At 44.0% G+C, this 16,807-nt stretch overlaps 6 protein-coding genes across 6 annotated transcripts; 2 read left to right on the top strand and 4 right to left on the bottom strand.

Moving 5' to 3' along the window:
- Positions 1-4: 4 nt before the first annotated feature.
- On the bottom strand, positions 5-4,416 carry TREMEDRAFT_45117 (uncharacterized protein; the record flags this gene model as incomplete). Its single annotated transcript, XM_007006360.1, has 19 exons — positions 5-262; positions 311-408; positions 641-688; positions 914-1,062; positions 1,286-1,548; positions 1,797-1,926; positions 1,968-2,030; positions 2,125-2,305; positions 2,351-2,497; positions 2,541-2,648; positions 2,690-2,850; positions 2,899-2,992; positions 3,038-3,264; positions 3,355-3,508; positions 3,552-3,719; positions 3,840-4,044; positions 4,090-4,136; positions 4,229-4,244; positions 4,352-4,416. The coding sequence occupies 19 exons, from the start codon at positions 4,414-4,416 to the stop codon at positions 247-249; spliced, it is 2,340 nt and encodes a 779-aa protein (XP_007006422.1). The 3' UTR covers positions 5-246.
- Positions 4,417-4,858: 442 nt separating this feature from the next.
- On the top strand, positions 4,859-7,205 carry TREMEDRAFT_64147 (uncharacterized protein; the record flags this gene model as incomplete). The annotated part of the gene is made up of 3 exons (XM_007006437.1): positions 4,859-5,434; positions 5,709-6,343; positions 6,389-7,205. The coding sequence occupies 3 exons, from the start codon at positions 4,859-4,861 to the stop codon at positions 7,203-7,205; spliced, it is 2,028 nt and encodes a 675-aa protein (XP_007006499.1).
- A 400-nt stretch (positions 7,206-7,605) lies between these two features.
- Positions 7,606-8,889, bottom strand: TREMEDRAFT_64146 (uncharacterized protein; the record flags this gene model as incomplete). The annotated part of the gene is made up of 1 exon (XM_007006436.1): positions 7,606-8,889. The coding sequence occupies one exon, from the start codon at positions 8,887-8,889 to the stop codon at positions 7,606-7,608; it is 1,284 nt and encodes a 427-aa protein (XP_007006498.1).
- Positions 8,890-9,880: 991 nt separating this feature from the next.
- TREMEDRAFT_64145 (uncharacterized protein) lies at positions 9,881-11,084 on the bottom strand (the record flags this gene model as incomplete). The annotated part of the gene is made up of 6 exons (XM_007006435.1): positions 9,881-9,956; positions 10,015-10,190; positions 10,311-10,478; positions 10,747-10,769; positions 10,857-10,934; positions 10,982-11,084. The coding sequence occupies 6 exons, from the start codon at positions 11,082-11,084 to the stop codon at positions 9,881-9,883; spliced, it is 624 nt and encodes a 207-aa protein (XP_007006497.1).
- A 198-nt stretch (positions 11,085-11,282) lies between these two features.
- TREMEDRAFT_40258 (uncharacterized protein) lies at positions 11,283-12,534 on the top strand. The gene is made up of 4 exons (XM_007006341.1): positions 11,283-11,301; positions 11,691-11,972; positions 12,231-12,302; positions 12,434-12,534. Exons 1-4 carry the CDS (start codon positions 11,299-11,301, stop codon positions 12,482-12,484), a joined length of 408 nt encoding a protein of 135 aa, XP_007006403.1. The 5' UTR covers positions 11,283-11,298; the 3' UTR covers positions 12,485-12,534.
- A 298-nt stretch (positions 12,535-12,832) lies between these two features.
- On the bottom strand, positions 12,833-15,744 carry TREMEDRAFT_64143 (uncharacterized protein; the record flags this gene model as incomplete). The annotated part of the gene is made up of 6 exons (XM_007006434.1): positions 12,833-13,108; positions 13,533-13,811; positions 14,153-14,319; positions 14,382-14,473; positions 14,700-15,596; positions 15,728-15,744. 6 exons carry the CDS (start codon positions 15,742-15,744, stop codon positions 12,833-12,835), a joined length of 1,728 nt encoding a protein of 575 aa, XP_007006496.1.
- Positions 15,745-16,807: the final 1,063 nt, after the last annotated feature.

The following is a 16,807-nucleotide window of genomic DNA, read 5'->3' as shown; positions in this document are numbered from 1 at the left end:
GTTAATAGTGAGGGGACATGTAATCCCTTGCATGCATCTAGCATTTGATTAGAATCACATTTGTCAAATTAAGAACTTGATACATAAACGGAGATGAAAGTGTCAAAGAATATACTTCGTGATACATTCCATTATGCACACTTCATCTGCATGCCAGTGTCTTAACGTGACGAGTGACATGCACTGGGCGTCTCAGTGTCGATTAAGAGGTTCATTTGAGGGACTGGCTAACTTCAAGGACAGGTATCAAGCAAGGTATTGACTGTATCCGTTAGTAAAGGTATACACAACAAAAGAGGAAACGACGAACTATGTATCGTTGGACTCTGCTGATCGTTCGAGATATTCTTTGTCGATTAAATGGTCGATAGCTTTCTTTATCTCTGGGACTTTGGGTGTGAACTTTGTCTGCAGGTTAGTCTTTGTAGTAGCCCGCAAGGTCTGTCGTATGTCTGTGTAGAGGGGAGAGAAGTCCGTTTGTTTGTGGGGGCGGGAAGGTTAGGGTTGTGCCACGCGCAGTAATGAATATAACCAAAGTGAAAGAAGGAATGAAAGGAAAGGAGAGACGAGGTAGTTCGAGAGAGAGATAAGAAGATGGACGAAATGTGGCATCGGAAAAGAGAAGAGAAGAAAGACTAACCGAGATAAGAGAAGTCACTTCTTGTATCAAAGCTTGATGTTTCATTGTCTATCCGTGAGTCCTCATTCAACAACCGAATCATACAATGTTGGAATCAACCAAACAACTGCGACACGCACGGCCGTCAAGTAGCACTCGAGAGAAAGGAAGAGTATGTAACGCTCGAGTGAAGAAATACAATTTGAATATCTAATCGTACCGCAAACAAATCAATGACATGATAACAAGGAACTTGAAGGGTAGATAAGAGATATGGTAGACGTTGAGACCCACCTTTCGAGCCTTCATCAACCTAACTATCGTAGCTTGATATACGAACTTCCTATCCTCATCCACCTGATGCAACACATCGGTCGTTTCTGCTTTTTGTTCCGCTCGAACAGGTTGGTTTAATTGTACGCGGATCTTTTTCGATTTGAAGTCTGATATGGTTAGCCGACTTGTCTCATATGAGGAGACTGTCGTAGCTGTGAAGAAACGTAGATTGGGGACGGTTTATCTCATGCCATTCCAGCAAAGATGGACACTATGAGGGAGTAAAAAGGGAAGTTTCTTCTCTCCGCGAGCCATGGGGAATTGAAGACAGGTACGAGTGACGATTCGAGCAGCGACACCATTACAGAAAAGTCGACCCTAAACACTCACTCAGATTCAAATCATACAAATTCGTCGTCTCATCATGTAACAACACCTTAGCTTTCACTAACAAACTCAATTGAGGTTTCAAAATCCCTTCTGCCAATTTCGTGTTCAACAGAATATCGTTATATGTGATACTATCACTCTCGTTGAATTGAGTCAAAATGGCCATTTGGTAGGAGGATGTCATGAAGATATATCGTTGAGGTAAATAAGTCGTTTTGAGTTCGTTCTTCGATACGTGCCATAACCAAGTGAGTTTTCGTCCTCTGTACATGAGCATCCGTTACTGTCCACGGATATTCCACGGAGACTCATTTACTACCTTTCAAATGGCCAGGGTGTGGGGAGACGAGAGTGGAGATTGGGGATGAGAGACCGAAGCCACAGGTGATGAGTGAATCCTCTTGACGGCTTTCTGATATCAAAAGAAAGAAAGATTCCAAGGGTAGATACAATCAGACACTAAGGGAAGATGGGAGAAAAACGAGTTTAGGTATTCGTCTTGAAAACCCACGAATGAACATCACTGTGGAATTTATTAAACCTATCATACACATCCTGCACCTCACGAGGAACGGCGAAATCAGTTTGCTGAGGTACCATAGGCCAAGAGTTTGTTCCTAAAACCAACATGCTGACGTCCACTATCCATCAGCCACGTCTTTCCATTGCTGAATCTACTCACTGTCCAAATCAGATTTACACCGATCTCTGAACTTTTCCGTTAAATCTCGACTCAGGTTGACATCTATTCGTCAGTCAAACCCCTCGATTCATTCAAGCATCAGTATCACACATTTTCCACACATGTCACATGGTGAAGAGGACGAAGTAGGACCCACCGGTGAACATCTTTGTCAGCTTCTGAGTGTAGTCGTACCCTGATAACTCTTTGAGTTTATTGATCATACTACTCTCACTGTCGTCCGATGTTGACAGACCATTGACAAGACGGGCACACAACTTCTTCTGGTAAAACTTCTGGTACACATCTTTATCATCGATGAATCGGAAGATGAGCATCTATCACGTTAGCTTGTGATCATCATTGAAGAGAAAAAGACTCACAGCTTTGCTCAACTGTTGTTCGAGCGCATCCGCATCAAGATCTTTGTTACTCTTCTTCAGCAGTAAATCGCAGTAGCTTGCCAGAAGCTCAGGGGATTTCGTAGGTGTTGTAGCGGCAGCGTTGGTGTTGACAAACTCCCTACAGGCCTGAAAGTCAACGATCCAGTCAATAGAAGAGAATATAACGGACCCTGTCAAGACTCCCATTGAAACCGATTTCAGCTTTGAAGGGACCATTGACCACGTCATCGTATTTCGAATGCACTTCCAGTAAAGCTTCGATATATGCTCTTGGATCCTGGTCATCAGCTTGGCTCGAATGCCGTACTGGCGACTGACCAGAGCTTCCGCTCTACCAGTCTCTGTGGAAGCTCCAGGAGCGGGTAATATTCTTTGTACCGCTGCCAGACCAGCTTTCTTGACATGTTCCTCAAACAATCTTCTCAATGGTTCAAGACCGCCCGTTATGCGCATCAAAAGGTTATACATTCTCGCAAGATCTACGAGCCTTCAGCGTCGACACTTCAGTCGAAGCAGAGAATGCTCACCACTGATCCGGTCATTGTCCAATAGCACCTGGAATTCCTTCGTCATGATCGTTCTGTAGTCGGCTATCAACACCCTCTCGCAAACGGCCTTGAGCTGAGGAGTCAGCTTAATATGAGTATGTAGACAGCTGAAACGCACTTCTGATCTCGTATGGTCATGCAAGTACAGTGTCACCCTGTCCATCTCCTCTTGCAGTCGGCTCTCAGCCTTCTTCATGTAATCTGATACTGAGTTTACACTGATGTATTCCTCAGACTCTGCTTTGTAAAAGGCATCAGTCGCCTGGAGGAAGAAAGTTTGGAAACAAGATTTGTACACGTCGAGATTTTGTCGTTGAGCATCCGCTTCGTCTAGTCCCAGAGACACTGCGGGGGTTAGCCAAAACTTCTGCCAGATCCCACCATCGAATAGTCATAATCTTCACGTCAAGTGATGGCAATTCAACTTACCATAACTATCTATGACACGTTTCAGGAGAGAAGAATCCACAGCTTCGCCATTCCGATGAAGTTCGATCTGTCTCAATAACGCCTGGGTCAGCCGACTAGGTTTGTTGTGATCCGCTTGTAGATGTTTGAAAAAGTTGGCCTTCCATGAGACTAGGGCGAGCTTGGAAGTCAGCGTTCACTTCAAAAACACTTTGATTACATACAGTGTATACTGTGTAAACTTCCTTTCTCCCTTCATCCTTTTCTCTCTTCACCCAGTGTTTGTTGAGGTAATTAAAGAGCTTGTTCACATATGTCGCCCCTTGAGTGTACTGCTCCCATCGTTTAGCGTAAGCTTTGAGAAGGTCAATGTCCGAAAGCTTTTCTGTTTCCTTGGAATTAGCATTTACTTTTATGCCACTCGAATCAAATTATCAACTGGCGAGATTCTTCTCAAGGGATGAGCCGTTGAATGTGGAAGGATGACAAGCGGAATGAAGATGATCACCTACCTGACGCATCTTCTTGCTATGTTCCAGAAGATAAGTATTCAGACTCCTGTATAAATCCGCCCCTTGTAAACTCGCTCCTGATCTGGGAGAACCAAAAGCCCGAATGTAATTATCATGAGCACCAAAAGGTCGATGTTGAGTGCAAAAGTCGTAAATGGTGGTGTAGAGGAGGATGTAGTAAGAATATGACATTCCTGTATTGAGTCTGCATGTTAATTGAGAAAGTCATCCGAGTGAAGTCTCGACTGACCGAGTCATGATATGTTCCACCCCTTGACCGAGGAATGCCCAGGCTTCCTACGACGCGTCAGCCATTGAGCTCCATCCCACTATACCTCTTGCTGCTCGGATAGATAGGCAAAATATATGGGGTCAAGATGAGAACTTACGGCGAGGTCAGCATCCCTGTATAGTCAGCGTTACTCTTATCATCATTCATAGAAGAATGGGGACACGAGGCGGAAGGAAGAGAAAACGGCGGGATGAAGTAGGTCCAAAGAAGAGAAACTCACTTTGGAGGTTTATCATTCTTGGTGGGCTCTATCCATTGTGATGATCCCTCACCTGAAGAGGACATGACGGAGGAGAAGAATGCAAAGTTGATGGGGTTAAGTGAAGAGAAAGGAAGAGAAGTAGTAGTGGTGGTGGTGGTGGGAGAAAGAGAGAGCGTGACCAAAGGTTGTGCTCGGTGGCAAAAAGACACGTCATACACTTTCTCCCCTATATTGACCTCTGTCCTATGCTATGGCCTATGGATGAACATCATACCCAACTATGAACCAATACACCTATACACCTACTGTATGATCAACCCAATCATGTCCCATCGACCACTCTTCTGTAGGGTTCATTCCTATATCAGAATTGTCTCCCATCAACCATCATGTCCACCATTCCTTCCTCCCATCTCATACCATCCACCCAAAAGAATCCAGATCCGGCGCCTCAATACCCCCACATCCTCTCGAGTAACGGAAATTGCCATCAGAGCCGACTCCTTACCTTCTTTACTACACGTAATGGCCATAATTCACGCCGTTCAAACCCGTTTAGGCAAAGTGATCAATATAGACGTTCCTCGTAATCCCGATACCCTCCAAGCGACCCATCTAATCTTTCTCACTCTTTCACATCCTGTCTCTCTCTCCGAACCAATCAGAATGGAAATCCCTTCACCTAGATCTTCCGTACCCGACGTACATATGGGAGGACCCAAATGGGGAGACGTTGTACGTGTTTTGCGAGGAGGAAAGAGGTCTGGGGATGATGAGATGAGTGAACCGCTGAGGTTTACCGTGGAGAGGAGAGAGAATAGTTCGAAGAGAGGGACAGAGAGAAGGATGAAGGCTGAGATGAAGAAGAATAGAAGAACGGAGGAGGAGATTGAAGAGGATAAAGAGATTGTGGAGGCTTTGGAGAGGTTTGGACCAGGTTTTTTCGGCGGTTTCTCAGGGGTGGCAGAACGTTTAAAGGAATCGCTCAAGGAGGTGGAGAATGGGGAAGTGGTACAGGGCAAGGGAATGAAGGGATATGGACGGACCGATATGGGTGGTCAGGTGGATGGGGCTGGGGAGGGGGAAGAGAGGTCTGAGGGAGTAATTTCATAACATTGCATTGCATCTTTCGTCTTTATTCTTCTCTTACTTGTCATTGTTCATCACCCGCTGCACTCTGTTTATCCAGTATACCGGCTTGCACCTTCCTATACCTCCTTATCCAACCCCCTCGCCATCATGCCCTGTACCCCGTCTCTTGATAGGAATTTTGGAGAAACTTTTGCTGTGGGGCTCCGCATTTTCCCTTCTCCCCTGGCCATTCAATTTCTTCCCTCCCTCCCACCCCTCTTAATTTCACTCACTATTCGGATAGCAGTCACTCAAAAACCACACTATGACCCTTCCCAATATCTCATCCCTCCCACAACGTCCTATTTCTCTCCCACTTCGACCCTCCACCACCTCCTCTTCCCCTCTCAGCCGTCCACTTCCCGTCAAACCTTCAAGCTTCCTTCCTTCCATACCCTCCGCTCTTCCTCTTCCTACCACTGATCCCACCCCCAACACCTTCCCTGCCACCTGCGTAATCTGCTCTTTACAATCCAAATACACATGCCCCGGCTGTTCCCGCAAGAGCTGTTCAGCAGAATGTTCTAAATCTCATAAATCTCTGTTCTCCTGTACGGGCCAACGAAATCCTATAACTTACAAACCTCTCAATTCTTACACTCAAGGTGACTGGGCAGAGGATTACGTATGGTTGGAACAAGGTAGGAGAAAGGTTGCAGAATGGGGAGAAGAAGTTTCCACCTCGATGGAGTCTGCCGCACGAGGTAGGGGTGGGGTCAGAGGTGGTGGTAGAGGAGGAAGGGGAGGAAGAAGTGGAAGGAAGAAGAATGTGAAATTGAATGGTTTACAAAGACAATTAGAAGAAAGAGGATGTATAGTGAAATTCGTTTCTGATGGAATGGAGAGAAGAAAGATGAACCAAAGTAGTTGGAATCCGAAGTGAGTTTTGCTCTTGGTGTGGATGAGAATGCACCTGACGAATAGGACGAGAAACCTTTTCATCACCATCGAACTACTCCATTCTGACAAGACCGGCAAACCTATTAAAACATTTCATCCGAGGGTATTATTCGACACCTCACAAGGAGAACTCCGAACACTTTCGTCTTTATTCCCATCACATCTCTCCTCAGAGAATACAATCTGTGTTTTACCTTACATTCCCATCTTCTCACCCTTTCCTGCTTCTTCCAAATTCGACGCAACTCGTACGTCCGATGGAAGTTTCTCAAATCCTCTAATCCCCCTCACTTCCCCTTCGACGAATTCACCTAATCCTCCACTCTCTTCTTTATATACGTCATCGACTATCCTCTCCTCTTCCTCCGTCCCTACATCATCCTCTGTTCCCCTATCCACCCTCACTTCTCACCCCACATCATCAAATCCAAAATTACCTTCCAGGCTAGACCAAACAACGATACCATCTCCGCCTAAGATGTTTTACCCCCCTCTGGACGTTACAATCCCATTGAGGGATTCATTAAAAGGGACAGAATGGCTGGAATATCCTTCCATTCACTTGTTCGACAAGATGGATTGGGAAGAAAAATTGAAACAGGGAGAAGTGGTGATTATCCCTGTTCACGTCGAGAAAAGAGAAAAAGGAGACTCGTCCAGGGGTATCAAACGAGCTCGGTCGGAGGATGATGTGGGGGGTAAGGGGGATATAATGAGGGATGGGGGATGGAAGAATCGGAAAGTGGAGTTAGCCGGTGTTTTGGGATATGATTCTCCAGATGGCGATACTGATGGGGAGGGGGAGGGGGAGGGGGAGAATGACGAAGGTGATAACGACTAGCTTTGATGAACTACTCAGTAATACCACCCAGTAGTGCTCATATATCGATACTATGCAGAAGAGTTGCATTAGAGTTTTGTGTGATAATTTGGACTCCTTTTACACAAGCTTAGTGAAGATAATCAACTCAGACCCATCATAATGTTCATATCAATCCATAATCTCATAACCTCATAACCTCATGACCTCATGACCTCATAGCCTCATAATTGCTGCCTTTCTTTGTGTATTCAAAAATGATATAAATCTCCACCATCCCATGATCCAGACCCTCCAAATCTCTCTCCAAGGCTCTTTACTCCTAAACGAATCGTATAACCCCTCTACTTTCCCAAACGAAACATATCACCCCTCTATATCCTCAGGCATTACTTTCTTCTCCACTCCTTTGAAACAATCCTCAACCATCGACATCACTCAAATTCCTCTCTCTCCGACGTTGCCTCCTCCTTGTTCTAGCCTTCTCAACCCTTCTCACCACCCCTTCTTTGAATATCATCTTCGCTCGTCTAACTTCATTATCAAATTGTTGATCCATCATACTTAAGAACCGATTCATTTCTAAATCCCAACCTCCACTCAGTCTCTTTATATCCTTTTCATCCCTTTTCAAAGCATCCATACTATCATTTCTTTCTTTCTCCTCGATTGTCCAATTTCCCTTAATCCCACCAAGACCTCTTTCATCTTTGGTATCAAACACATGATAAATTTTCTTAGACTCGACAATACCCATTCTCCTCCAAAAATCAACTTCCATCTTTATATCACCAGCCCATTCACCCCATAACCTTCTACGAGCGATTCGTCTCTCACGAACCATTATTCTTCTTTTTATCATCATTGTTATTTTTATAGGTTGAGGTTTTAAACGTGGGATAGGTGGGTTGAAAGAAGTTGGACGAAGATAACCACTTAATCTTATTTGAGAGGATGTCGATGGGGGAGAATAAGAGAGGATACGTTGGTTTCGGTTGTTAAGATGTTTTTCCAGGGATAGGATTTTAGAATGAGCAATTGAATCTAGTGGGGAGATATCATTTGGTTTTGTGGATGTTTCTGAGAGGGGATGGTAGTTTGGTTTTGAATATGTTTCTGGGGGATGAGGTTCATTTGGTCTTGCAGAAATTTCTACGAGATGAGGAGAGTTGTTGGTATTTGGTAGATCCGGATTGGAGCGAGGTATTGATGTTTGTATATAGTGTGGTGGAATATGTGATCCGTCCAATACATCTTCATGACCCACCATCGAAGTATCTAAAGAGTCTAAAGATGCCGTATGTGTTTCAGAGGGTTGTGATAAAGACTTAGTTGACCCATTGGAGATCCCTGTTGAAGAACTAGAAGAAAGAAGTGATTGAGTGACCTGACGAAACGATCTCAAATCATCTAAGATACCATATTGTTCTTCTAGAAACCTTGTAGTGAGTGGAATCGAAGTCAAACTTCTTTTCTTCCTCCATATCTTCTTCAAATATTCTCGTAAAGCCGGTAATTCCATTAATTCACTTTCTTCCTTCATATATGAAGATACTACTGCTTTGGAAGATGATCCCAATTCTTCAGAGATGATCGATGATGATTTGATAGAATTGGGAGGGTAAGAAGATTGTGGCATTTGAACCAAAGTGAGACGTAGGAGATTTCGATAAAGTGATCTTGTCGGAGTACGATGTTCTTCCATTTTGAAGAAAGGTATACCTGGTGAAATACGTTGTTTAGGAAGGGACGGAGTGATATGAAGTGGGAATGGTAAAAGGGGTTTATAGATCTTTATAGGTGTTTTACGTGACATGAGGTAAACGACAACTAAGGTTACTTTGAAGAAATCTTCCACGTCAGTCTGGTCTACTGCTATCCACCATGTCCCTACAACACGCAATATGCAACCTTTTACCACCATCATCATCATTATCGGTCACTTTCTCCATGAAGGACGAGTCGACCAATGACGGCTGAAAAGAATATGATCCATCGCTCATCAACCCAGCTGACAAGGTGTCAACTATCATCACCCGACACTCAACTCGCTACCTAAGAACAATCAAGAGCTAAGTGGCATAAAATAAGGCATGCATAAGTAGATAAAACAAAGAGATGACACCCCGTTGGTTTCTCCCAAAACCTCAAAGGTCAATGACCATTAGGCAAGGATATGAAATAACAGTGTTCCTATCTAATGTCCTTCTTTAACAACATCTTCCCATTGTTCACCTTCTCAACGTCAAATTAGACGGAAAAGATGAGATGGTTCGAAGAAATCGACGATGATGAAAAAGAGAGAAAAAGATATGAGGTTGATATAGGGAAAGCCGTAACTCTCGTCGGGATGGAAATTTACGTCAATCTAGGGGGGACGCTTCCAAAGTTGTCGAACGGGCCCATGAAGAAGAAGAAGAGGGGGAGAAATTTCGAAGGGGTTTTGAGGATGGGGATGTAAGTGGGAGGGTTGGATAAGGACTGAGGGAGGTACGTGATATGGGGCTCCATGGAAGTCCTAACTCTGGTCTTCGGTGCGCGGTGCAGTTGAAAGTCATGCCCATTTGTACAGAGCTGAACAAGGAGAGTGGACCGAACTGGAAAAAAGATCAACAAATCACACCTTACACCGGACTGGAGGCGGCTGTCGAGAATGGTGCAACCCCATGTCCCATAGTAGAGCACATGAAGAATAACTATTGTAGATCCAACCCCCAACCGAACCCAGTTTCCGAGTATAGATCAACAGGTATGAACCCAATATAATGAGAACTATCTATCAGCCACTTTTCCTTTTCACCATATACCGTATTACCCCCCATATACTCACTCTCCAAATCCCCCTACGTAATATATATCCTCCACATCCAACCTTGCCCACATAGCCAAATGAGGTGGATCTTTAGCATCGGGTAGCCAACGTTTAGCATCAGGATGATAAGATAAATAACATTTCGTTAATTGTTTTCTTTCTTCATACATGAGATCAGGAAGAAGAGTCATATTCTATTTGAATCAGCTCTCTACACCAATTTACTCGTTCGTCCATACGTCCATAGCTTATGAAAATCTGATATGACCGGAAGTGGGATATACAAAAAAAGACTAGAGATGGAGATAACTCACACCGATAAAAGCTACTCTTCCTCGTGACATAGCGGATTTGCTTGAGATATGATCTTGTAGGGTATACGTTGCCTGATGTTTTTCATTAGAAAGTATGTTCTTGACGCTCATCGAGATGGGTAAGAGGAGGAAGGTTAAAGATGGTGTTGGATGACATGGAGCGTGATACTATCATCAGCATTTCACTTCTTCCTTCGTCTACTGTTGAACTTCCATATTTCCCTTCTCCATTCTTAGTCTCCCACTGTCCTTCTCCGCCCTGCCACTTTGATCTCATCCACACACCGATCATCTCCCGGATCCAGCTCAGGCGCGATCTACCTATATCTTGTCCACAATTTTTTCCCATCATATCTTCTCCCTACCAAAAATCCATATTTCGTAGCGCTACGAGTCTCGAGTAGGTTACAGACTTCGAATAAAACACAACGCTCACCTCCATCAAAGCGAACGGTCGACCTTACATCAACATCCGACTCCTCTTCTAGGATAATTCACATACCTAGATCAGTCAGCTGGTGATATATCCATGAATTGCAAACTGACCTTCATGCAAGCCCTCGGGAAAGACACTGGCCATAGTACCCGTCGTTACGGTCCGAACGAGATGTTTGACATGTGCAGCTTCTTCATGAGCCACCAACTTTCCTCCAGTACTTTGAACGACGCACCTGCTTCGTGTATCGTTTCTTTGTGTTTGAAAGTCGCTGGAGATGCATTGGAATAAGTACTGAAACTGAGTAAAGCCAGTGATAATATACAAGCCGGTCTCATGTTGCATGGAAGGGATGTAGAGAGGACTTCCTCCACCGGACTGGCAGGTGATTCGAGTGCCACATTCAGTGGAAGCGTGAATTCCCGAAAGGCCGGGTCAGGTCTTTGCCACAAGAGGGAATGAGAAACTCCGAGGATAATTCCGAGCTCACCACAACTTGACTTGCTTGAACATTCACTGTTGGTCTTCTCAGCATACGTCTATTCGCCCAGTATGGTGAGTGTTTCGTGTCTCTCTTCTCTGCCTACACCCTCTCTCCTCACCATCATGAGACGTAACGACAATGATACAATGATCAACCGCGTTGGGATCCGCCTTGTGGAGAATGAACATCTTCGTAGTTGATCACCTCTGGATCGTTTGCCCACTTTCCCTCCACCCCCAACCAGTCCATCACTCCCATTTCCATCGGGTCATTCACCAAATACGTATGGTGAATAAGTATGGGAAAAGGACATCAGAGCAGCTTCTTTGAACAGACAGAATTATCAAACGGACAAATATGAGACCAGTCGGGATATTCAAAGAGAGGGATGTTTGTGTTGTAAAATATGAATAGGGAGGGAGGCAGGAACACAATTTGGAACCCCAAACTAACACCTCAGGATCCCACAGGACCAGTAACCATCCGTACTTCTAAATTCATAACCAACCGTCTTCTCAACCGTAAACAATTCATCATCACCGTCCTCCATCCAACTCGTGCCAATGTTTCCAGAGCCGAATTGGGCGAAAAGCTCGCAGAGTTGTACAAATCTGAAAAGGAGAGAGTGGTAGTTTTCGGTATGAAGACGAAATTCGGTGGTGGTTCCAGTCAAGGTTTTGGTTTGATTTATGATGATGAAGAGAGTCAAAAGAAGTTTGAACCTAAACATAGGCTTGTACGAGTGAGTCTGTTGTTGTCATTCGTTTGTATGACGTTTGGCTTCATACTTTGTGTCAAGCGCACATTTTCCCCTATTCACTCTACCTGTCGATGTATACTTTACGTTTCCGACAATCTCTCACTTTCTATTTCGTGTCACTCATAGAATGTCTGAATTTCGAAACATCTGCTGTATAGCTCTCACATCATGGGATGTCGGTTGAATGACGGGAAAATCAGTGGGGAGATGGAGAATGTAAGAGAAACAACTAATCATCAGAGCGCTCTCGCACCCAAGGTCGAGAAACCATCGAGGAAGTTGAGGAAAGAACGTAAGAACCGTGGAAAGAAGGTGAGTCAATCAACTTCATCCAATCTGTCCACTGCCCCTCCTTCCCATCTCTTGTATACTACCGTCATGTACCCTTGCGATCGTAACGTGCGGGTCAACAACCACGCAAGCGGTACACAACTAACCTCCAGGTTCGCGGAAAGGCTAAGGCCAAGACCGCCGATGCAGCCAAGAAGAAGTAATTGTCTTTGTTGGCATGTAGGCATGTTCTCGTTGCATCGAGTTTCGTCAAGGGGTCTTTATTCGAAGTGATGCTTATTTGGATTGACCTACACCGATTCGGATTCGTCGCCAATGACGATCTGACTTTACTTGCTAACCAAGATTTGAACAAGATACATAAAAACAAGATGGTCCACTAACCCAAACCAAAAGCTGCAATTCCCAATTCCTGCCGTCCATCATAACATTTGACTGATGAGGAAGTACCTCCCTGACACCCTATTCACAATATTGCGCAAAAATTATCCTTTCCCTTGATAGCATTCGCAAGACCCAAACCCAAATCATACTACCTAATTCATGCCCATTCACTCAACCCATCCCATTGCCCTACCCCAATCTACCACCTCCCCCGCAGATTCAAAATCTACTCGTCCCTTTTTCCCCACCAAACTGTTCTTCATAGCTTCGTCAATTTTACATAACATGGCATACGCTTCTAATGCCGCTTCGGTAGGTGGGTCGGGTTTGATTCTACTACGAGTTCCTGTACCTCGTCGGACTGGTCTCAATGGACCAGGTAAGGAAGGTTTACGAAGGGAAGGAATACGATGAAGCATGTATTTGAGAATGTAATGTAACCACTGAGAGTCAATCGTTTCTTCTCTTTCTCACTTTTCTTCTCTGACTCATCTCTCACACGGAATGAAAGTCTGTCTCATGGTTTGGATTGCTCATTGGTTTTCCATTTTCAATGAGGATGAGGATCTCATAGCGATGTTTCCTCCTGCCCATGCGTTATTTGTATGGTCAGAACGGAGGACGGAGGCGCAGGTGAATGTAATACGGACTGCGCCAAGTCCACCGTTGAGGAGAAGAAAGAGACAGCAGGAGAGAGAGAAAGAGAAAGAGAAAGAGAAAGGGAAAGAGAAAGGGAAAGGGAAAGGGAAAGGGAAAGGGAAAGGGAAAGAGAAAGAGAAAGAGCAAGAGAAAGAGAAAGAGAAAGAGAAAGAGAAAGAGAAAGAGAAAGAGAAAGAGAAAGAGAGAGTAGAATGGAGAGAAACTCACCATAACATTAGTAATCGAATGAAAACCTTCCCATCTATCCCTAACCACTTCTCTCATATTCCTATAAACATTCCATTGATCACCAACACCTTCATAAACTTCTTCTGGCAATTCAGCATAAATAGGTTCAAAAGTGAATTGTTGATCAAGTCTCGAAAGACCGAAATCGATGATAGTTGTTTTTATACCTGTCGAGGAAGGGTCGAGGTGGTTTGAAGTTTGGGTGTGGGTTTGAGGATGAGAAGAAATGAGGATTTGTCCTTCGTGTAGATCACGATGCTGAGATTAACACAATTGCTCGTTATCTTCAGCGTATCTGATAGTACTCTATGAATTATGGTGAGTCATACACAGGAGAACATGATGCTATATTACACGGTAGAATCGTACTTGTCACAAGGAAAATGAGGGAAAGTAAAGTGGGTGAGGTGATATCATATATAGCAATTCAAGATGTACCATATGAAAATGATAGTATCACTAACAACGTGGAAGATCAGTGGGATAGTCGGAAAAGGCAGGAGAGGAGGGATAGAATGTATGGAATGAGATATGTCCTTAGAAAAATGGAGGAGAAGCAAATTAGGTTAGAAGGAAGGAAGGTTTTTTTTTTGACTCACTTCAAACCTAGCCCAATCTTCTGCTCTTCCCAAAGAATCAGCAACTTGCCAAAATACTCCAACAGCTTGTTCCCATCCTTTGACAGGATCGAAATTGAAACTTTCTAAATCTATACCACCATCATTCAACACTAACACTGCGTATAACTGTTCAGAATCGAAACAATCTTTTTATTCAATCAGCATTGATCCTCATTCGTTTTGAGAACGTTTATGAAACGATATTCACCTGGTCGAGTGGAAGCTGATCCTATTGTAGATTTGAATTGATCCCATGGTTCTAATAATTCTGCAGAGTAAATCCCACCAGCGATGAATGTTCTATTTCATCAGTGACTTCATTTCTTCCCTTGTCATCTTATGTATTGCCGTCAGATTCTCTTGACTCTCAACATCTTCATGCCTCAGATTGAGTGAAGATACAGGAATCAGGGTTCGACGTAAAATGAAAACTCTCACACTGTGAAACGTGAGGATTTCAAAAAGTGATGATAGTGGAGAGCAAGTCGATATGTTATGATGAAGAAAATCGGACTCTCAAACTCACCCTTTATATTCAACAAACCCACCACCTGGTAATTTTGACATCCGTTTAGTAACTTCAACTTCTCTTAAAACATCTTCAACCTCACTTCTCTCTGGATAATCCCTTCCACCATGTTCCTCGACATTCCATTCTACTGACCTCCCATCATGTAAAGGGATAATCTTTACTACCAACTCTTCATCTTTCATTTTAACCGCAAACACTTCTGAATAACTCGCCTCGCCAATTTTCCTGATGATATGATCTGCACGATATCGAAATAATCCGCGAAAAGCGGGAGAATAAAACAGATCGTCCAGTGGGATAACAGTGGAAGTGGTGCATGTTGAAAGTAGACGATTTAAAGATTTTGTAGGTTGAACAGAAGGTACGAGATCGAGAGGTTTAGATATATTGATTTGAGCTAGTTGTCGAGTGAGAGCACTGATGTTTTGTGCGACATCAGGAATGGTAGAAATAGTTGATGGTTGATTTGGGATCTGTTGTGCGAGTGATTGAGGAGGTGGCTGAACGGATTGTTTATTAGAGACAATTTCGACACAAGAGATAACTTGACGTTTTTTCTTTCCTCCTTTACTGGATTTTTGTTTAGGAGGAGGAGTATGTGGAATGATAGCTGCTCTCTTAACAGGTGTACGTCTTACCACTAAGAGAGAGCGGGAAGAACGTGAATGTCCCCAACCTCTTTGTGTTTCTTCCCCTTGTTTCTCTTGTCTATCATCTTTCGAGCGTTGATCTTCTTTCTCTCGTTGTACTTCAGGTTGTTTGATATTAACATGCTGTATAGCCTTTGTTTCGTCTGAGCCGCCTTTTTGAATCAAAGACGAAGTTGGTTTCCTGACATTACCTCCATCGTTCGAAGAGGGTTTAACGAGTAAAGGAGGTCGTTTGTTCGCACTTGGAGAATGAAGCAAACGATTAGGGATATTCTCCTTATCTTTGATAGGTGTGAAATCTTCATGGACCGCGATGATGGCCTAGTTGTACTTCAGTCATATGTATCTCTAATAGAAAGGGGTAGGACTCACCGTACGACTACGACCATATGCGGTGACTTTCTTGGTCTGAGGAAAATCAGTCGCGTCTCAAATACGAGTGGTTTTTGGTACCCATTCGCTCTCCTCCTCTCATACCTCTTGGTAGAAACGAGAAGAAGGACTCACCTTTGTACCTATGTATGACATGTTTGACCACTCCTTCAAGTTAGTTTCCAGTTGTTCTTGATGTGTGAGTCGAAGGAGAGTGAAAAAAAGAAGAAAGTTGTATGGTGGGTGGGTGGGTGTGTTTGAAGATGCCACGTGGTGTTTGTTTACTTTTCCCCACCCGACTGATTTCTTTTCCTTTTTCCCATCTCTTACCTTTCCCCCACTAACACTTCTTCTTGTACTCGTATTATCACTCACTGACCTTCAGCGTACAGTTAGTGAACTATCACACAATCCAGGACAACCAAAAATGTCACAATCAACAACAGTGTTCATGCCTACCATGGACGATTACGCTTTCAACCTGCGTCAAGGGTTGCGTGATGCCGCAGTGGCTAGTCTGAGCTCGTTGGAGGAGATGATTACTGATCTGGGCTATGGTTGGTTGGATGGGTATATGGAGAGTATCATGGACCGAGGGTCTAGGTGAGTAGAGTTTGCTCTTCATCCATGTCATCCTCTTACTTGCACCCATACGCCCTCTCAAGCCTCCTTCCCTTCTTTCATCACGATTCAGCTCATCTGTCCTCTGGCTCTTTTCCTTCTCTCACCGTAATGTTCTCTCTCCGCAAAATGGCATTGAAAACTACATCTTACTCACTATGGCACTGCCATCTGAATGATTTGGGTGGATGCGGTGTTAGCGAGGAAACAAAGCGCTACTGCTGACTCTCCCAGTCGAGTACCCATAGCAGAACTCATCAAAACTCCTTCTCGAACTCACGCAACCCTCAAGAAGACTCGAGCGGCCACAGCTGCAGCTACAAACCGTACAGAAAAGATCAAAGGTCTCAATCTTCGTATCGAACAAGGCAGTCCATCTTCCAGAAATCCCTCTGTAAGTACAACAACACTTTGCATTATAACGGTACTAATGTATAGTCTCGACAACCTCTATCACCA

The sequence above is a fragment of the Tremella mesenterica genome, assembly GCF_000271645.1.
Source record: "Tremella mesenterica DSM 1558 unplaced genomic scaffold TREMEscaffold_10, whole genome shotgun sequence".
Taxonomy (NCBI): domain Eukaryota; kingdom Fungi; phylum Basidiomycota; class Tremellomycetes; order Tremellales; family Tremellaceae; genus Tremella; species Tremella mesenterica.
This window is presented reverse-complemented; position numbering and strand designations above follow the sequence as displayed.

Excerpts from the sequence above, each read along its gene's own strand:
- TREMEDRAFT_40258 (XM_007006341.1), top strand. Across the intron at positions 11,973-12,230 it reads CTAAACATAGGCTTGTACGA|AGCGCTCTCGCACCCAAGGT; the intron begins GTGAGTCTGTTG and ends ACTAATCATCAG. Across the intron at positions 12,303-12,433 it reads GTAAGAACCGTGGAAAGAAG|GTTCGCGGAAAGGCTAAGGC; the intron begins GTGAGTCAATCA and ends ACTAACCTCCAG.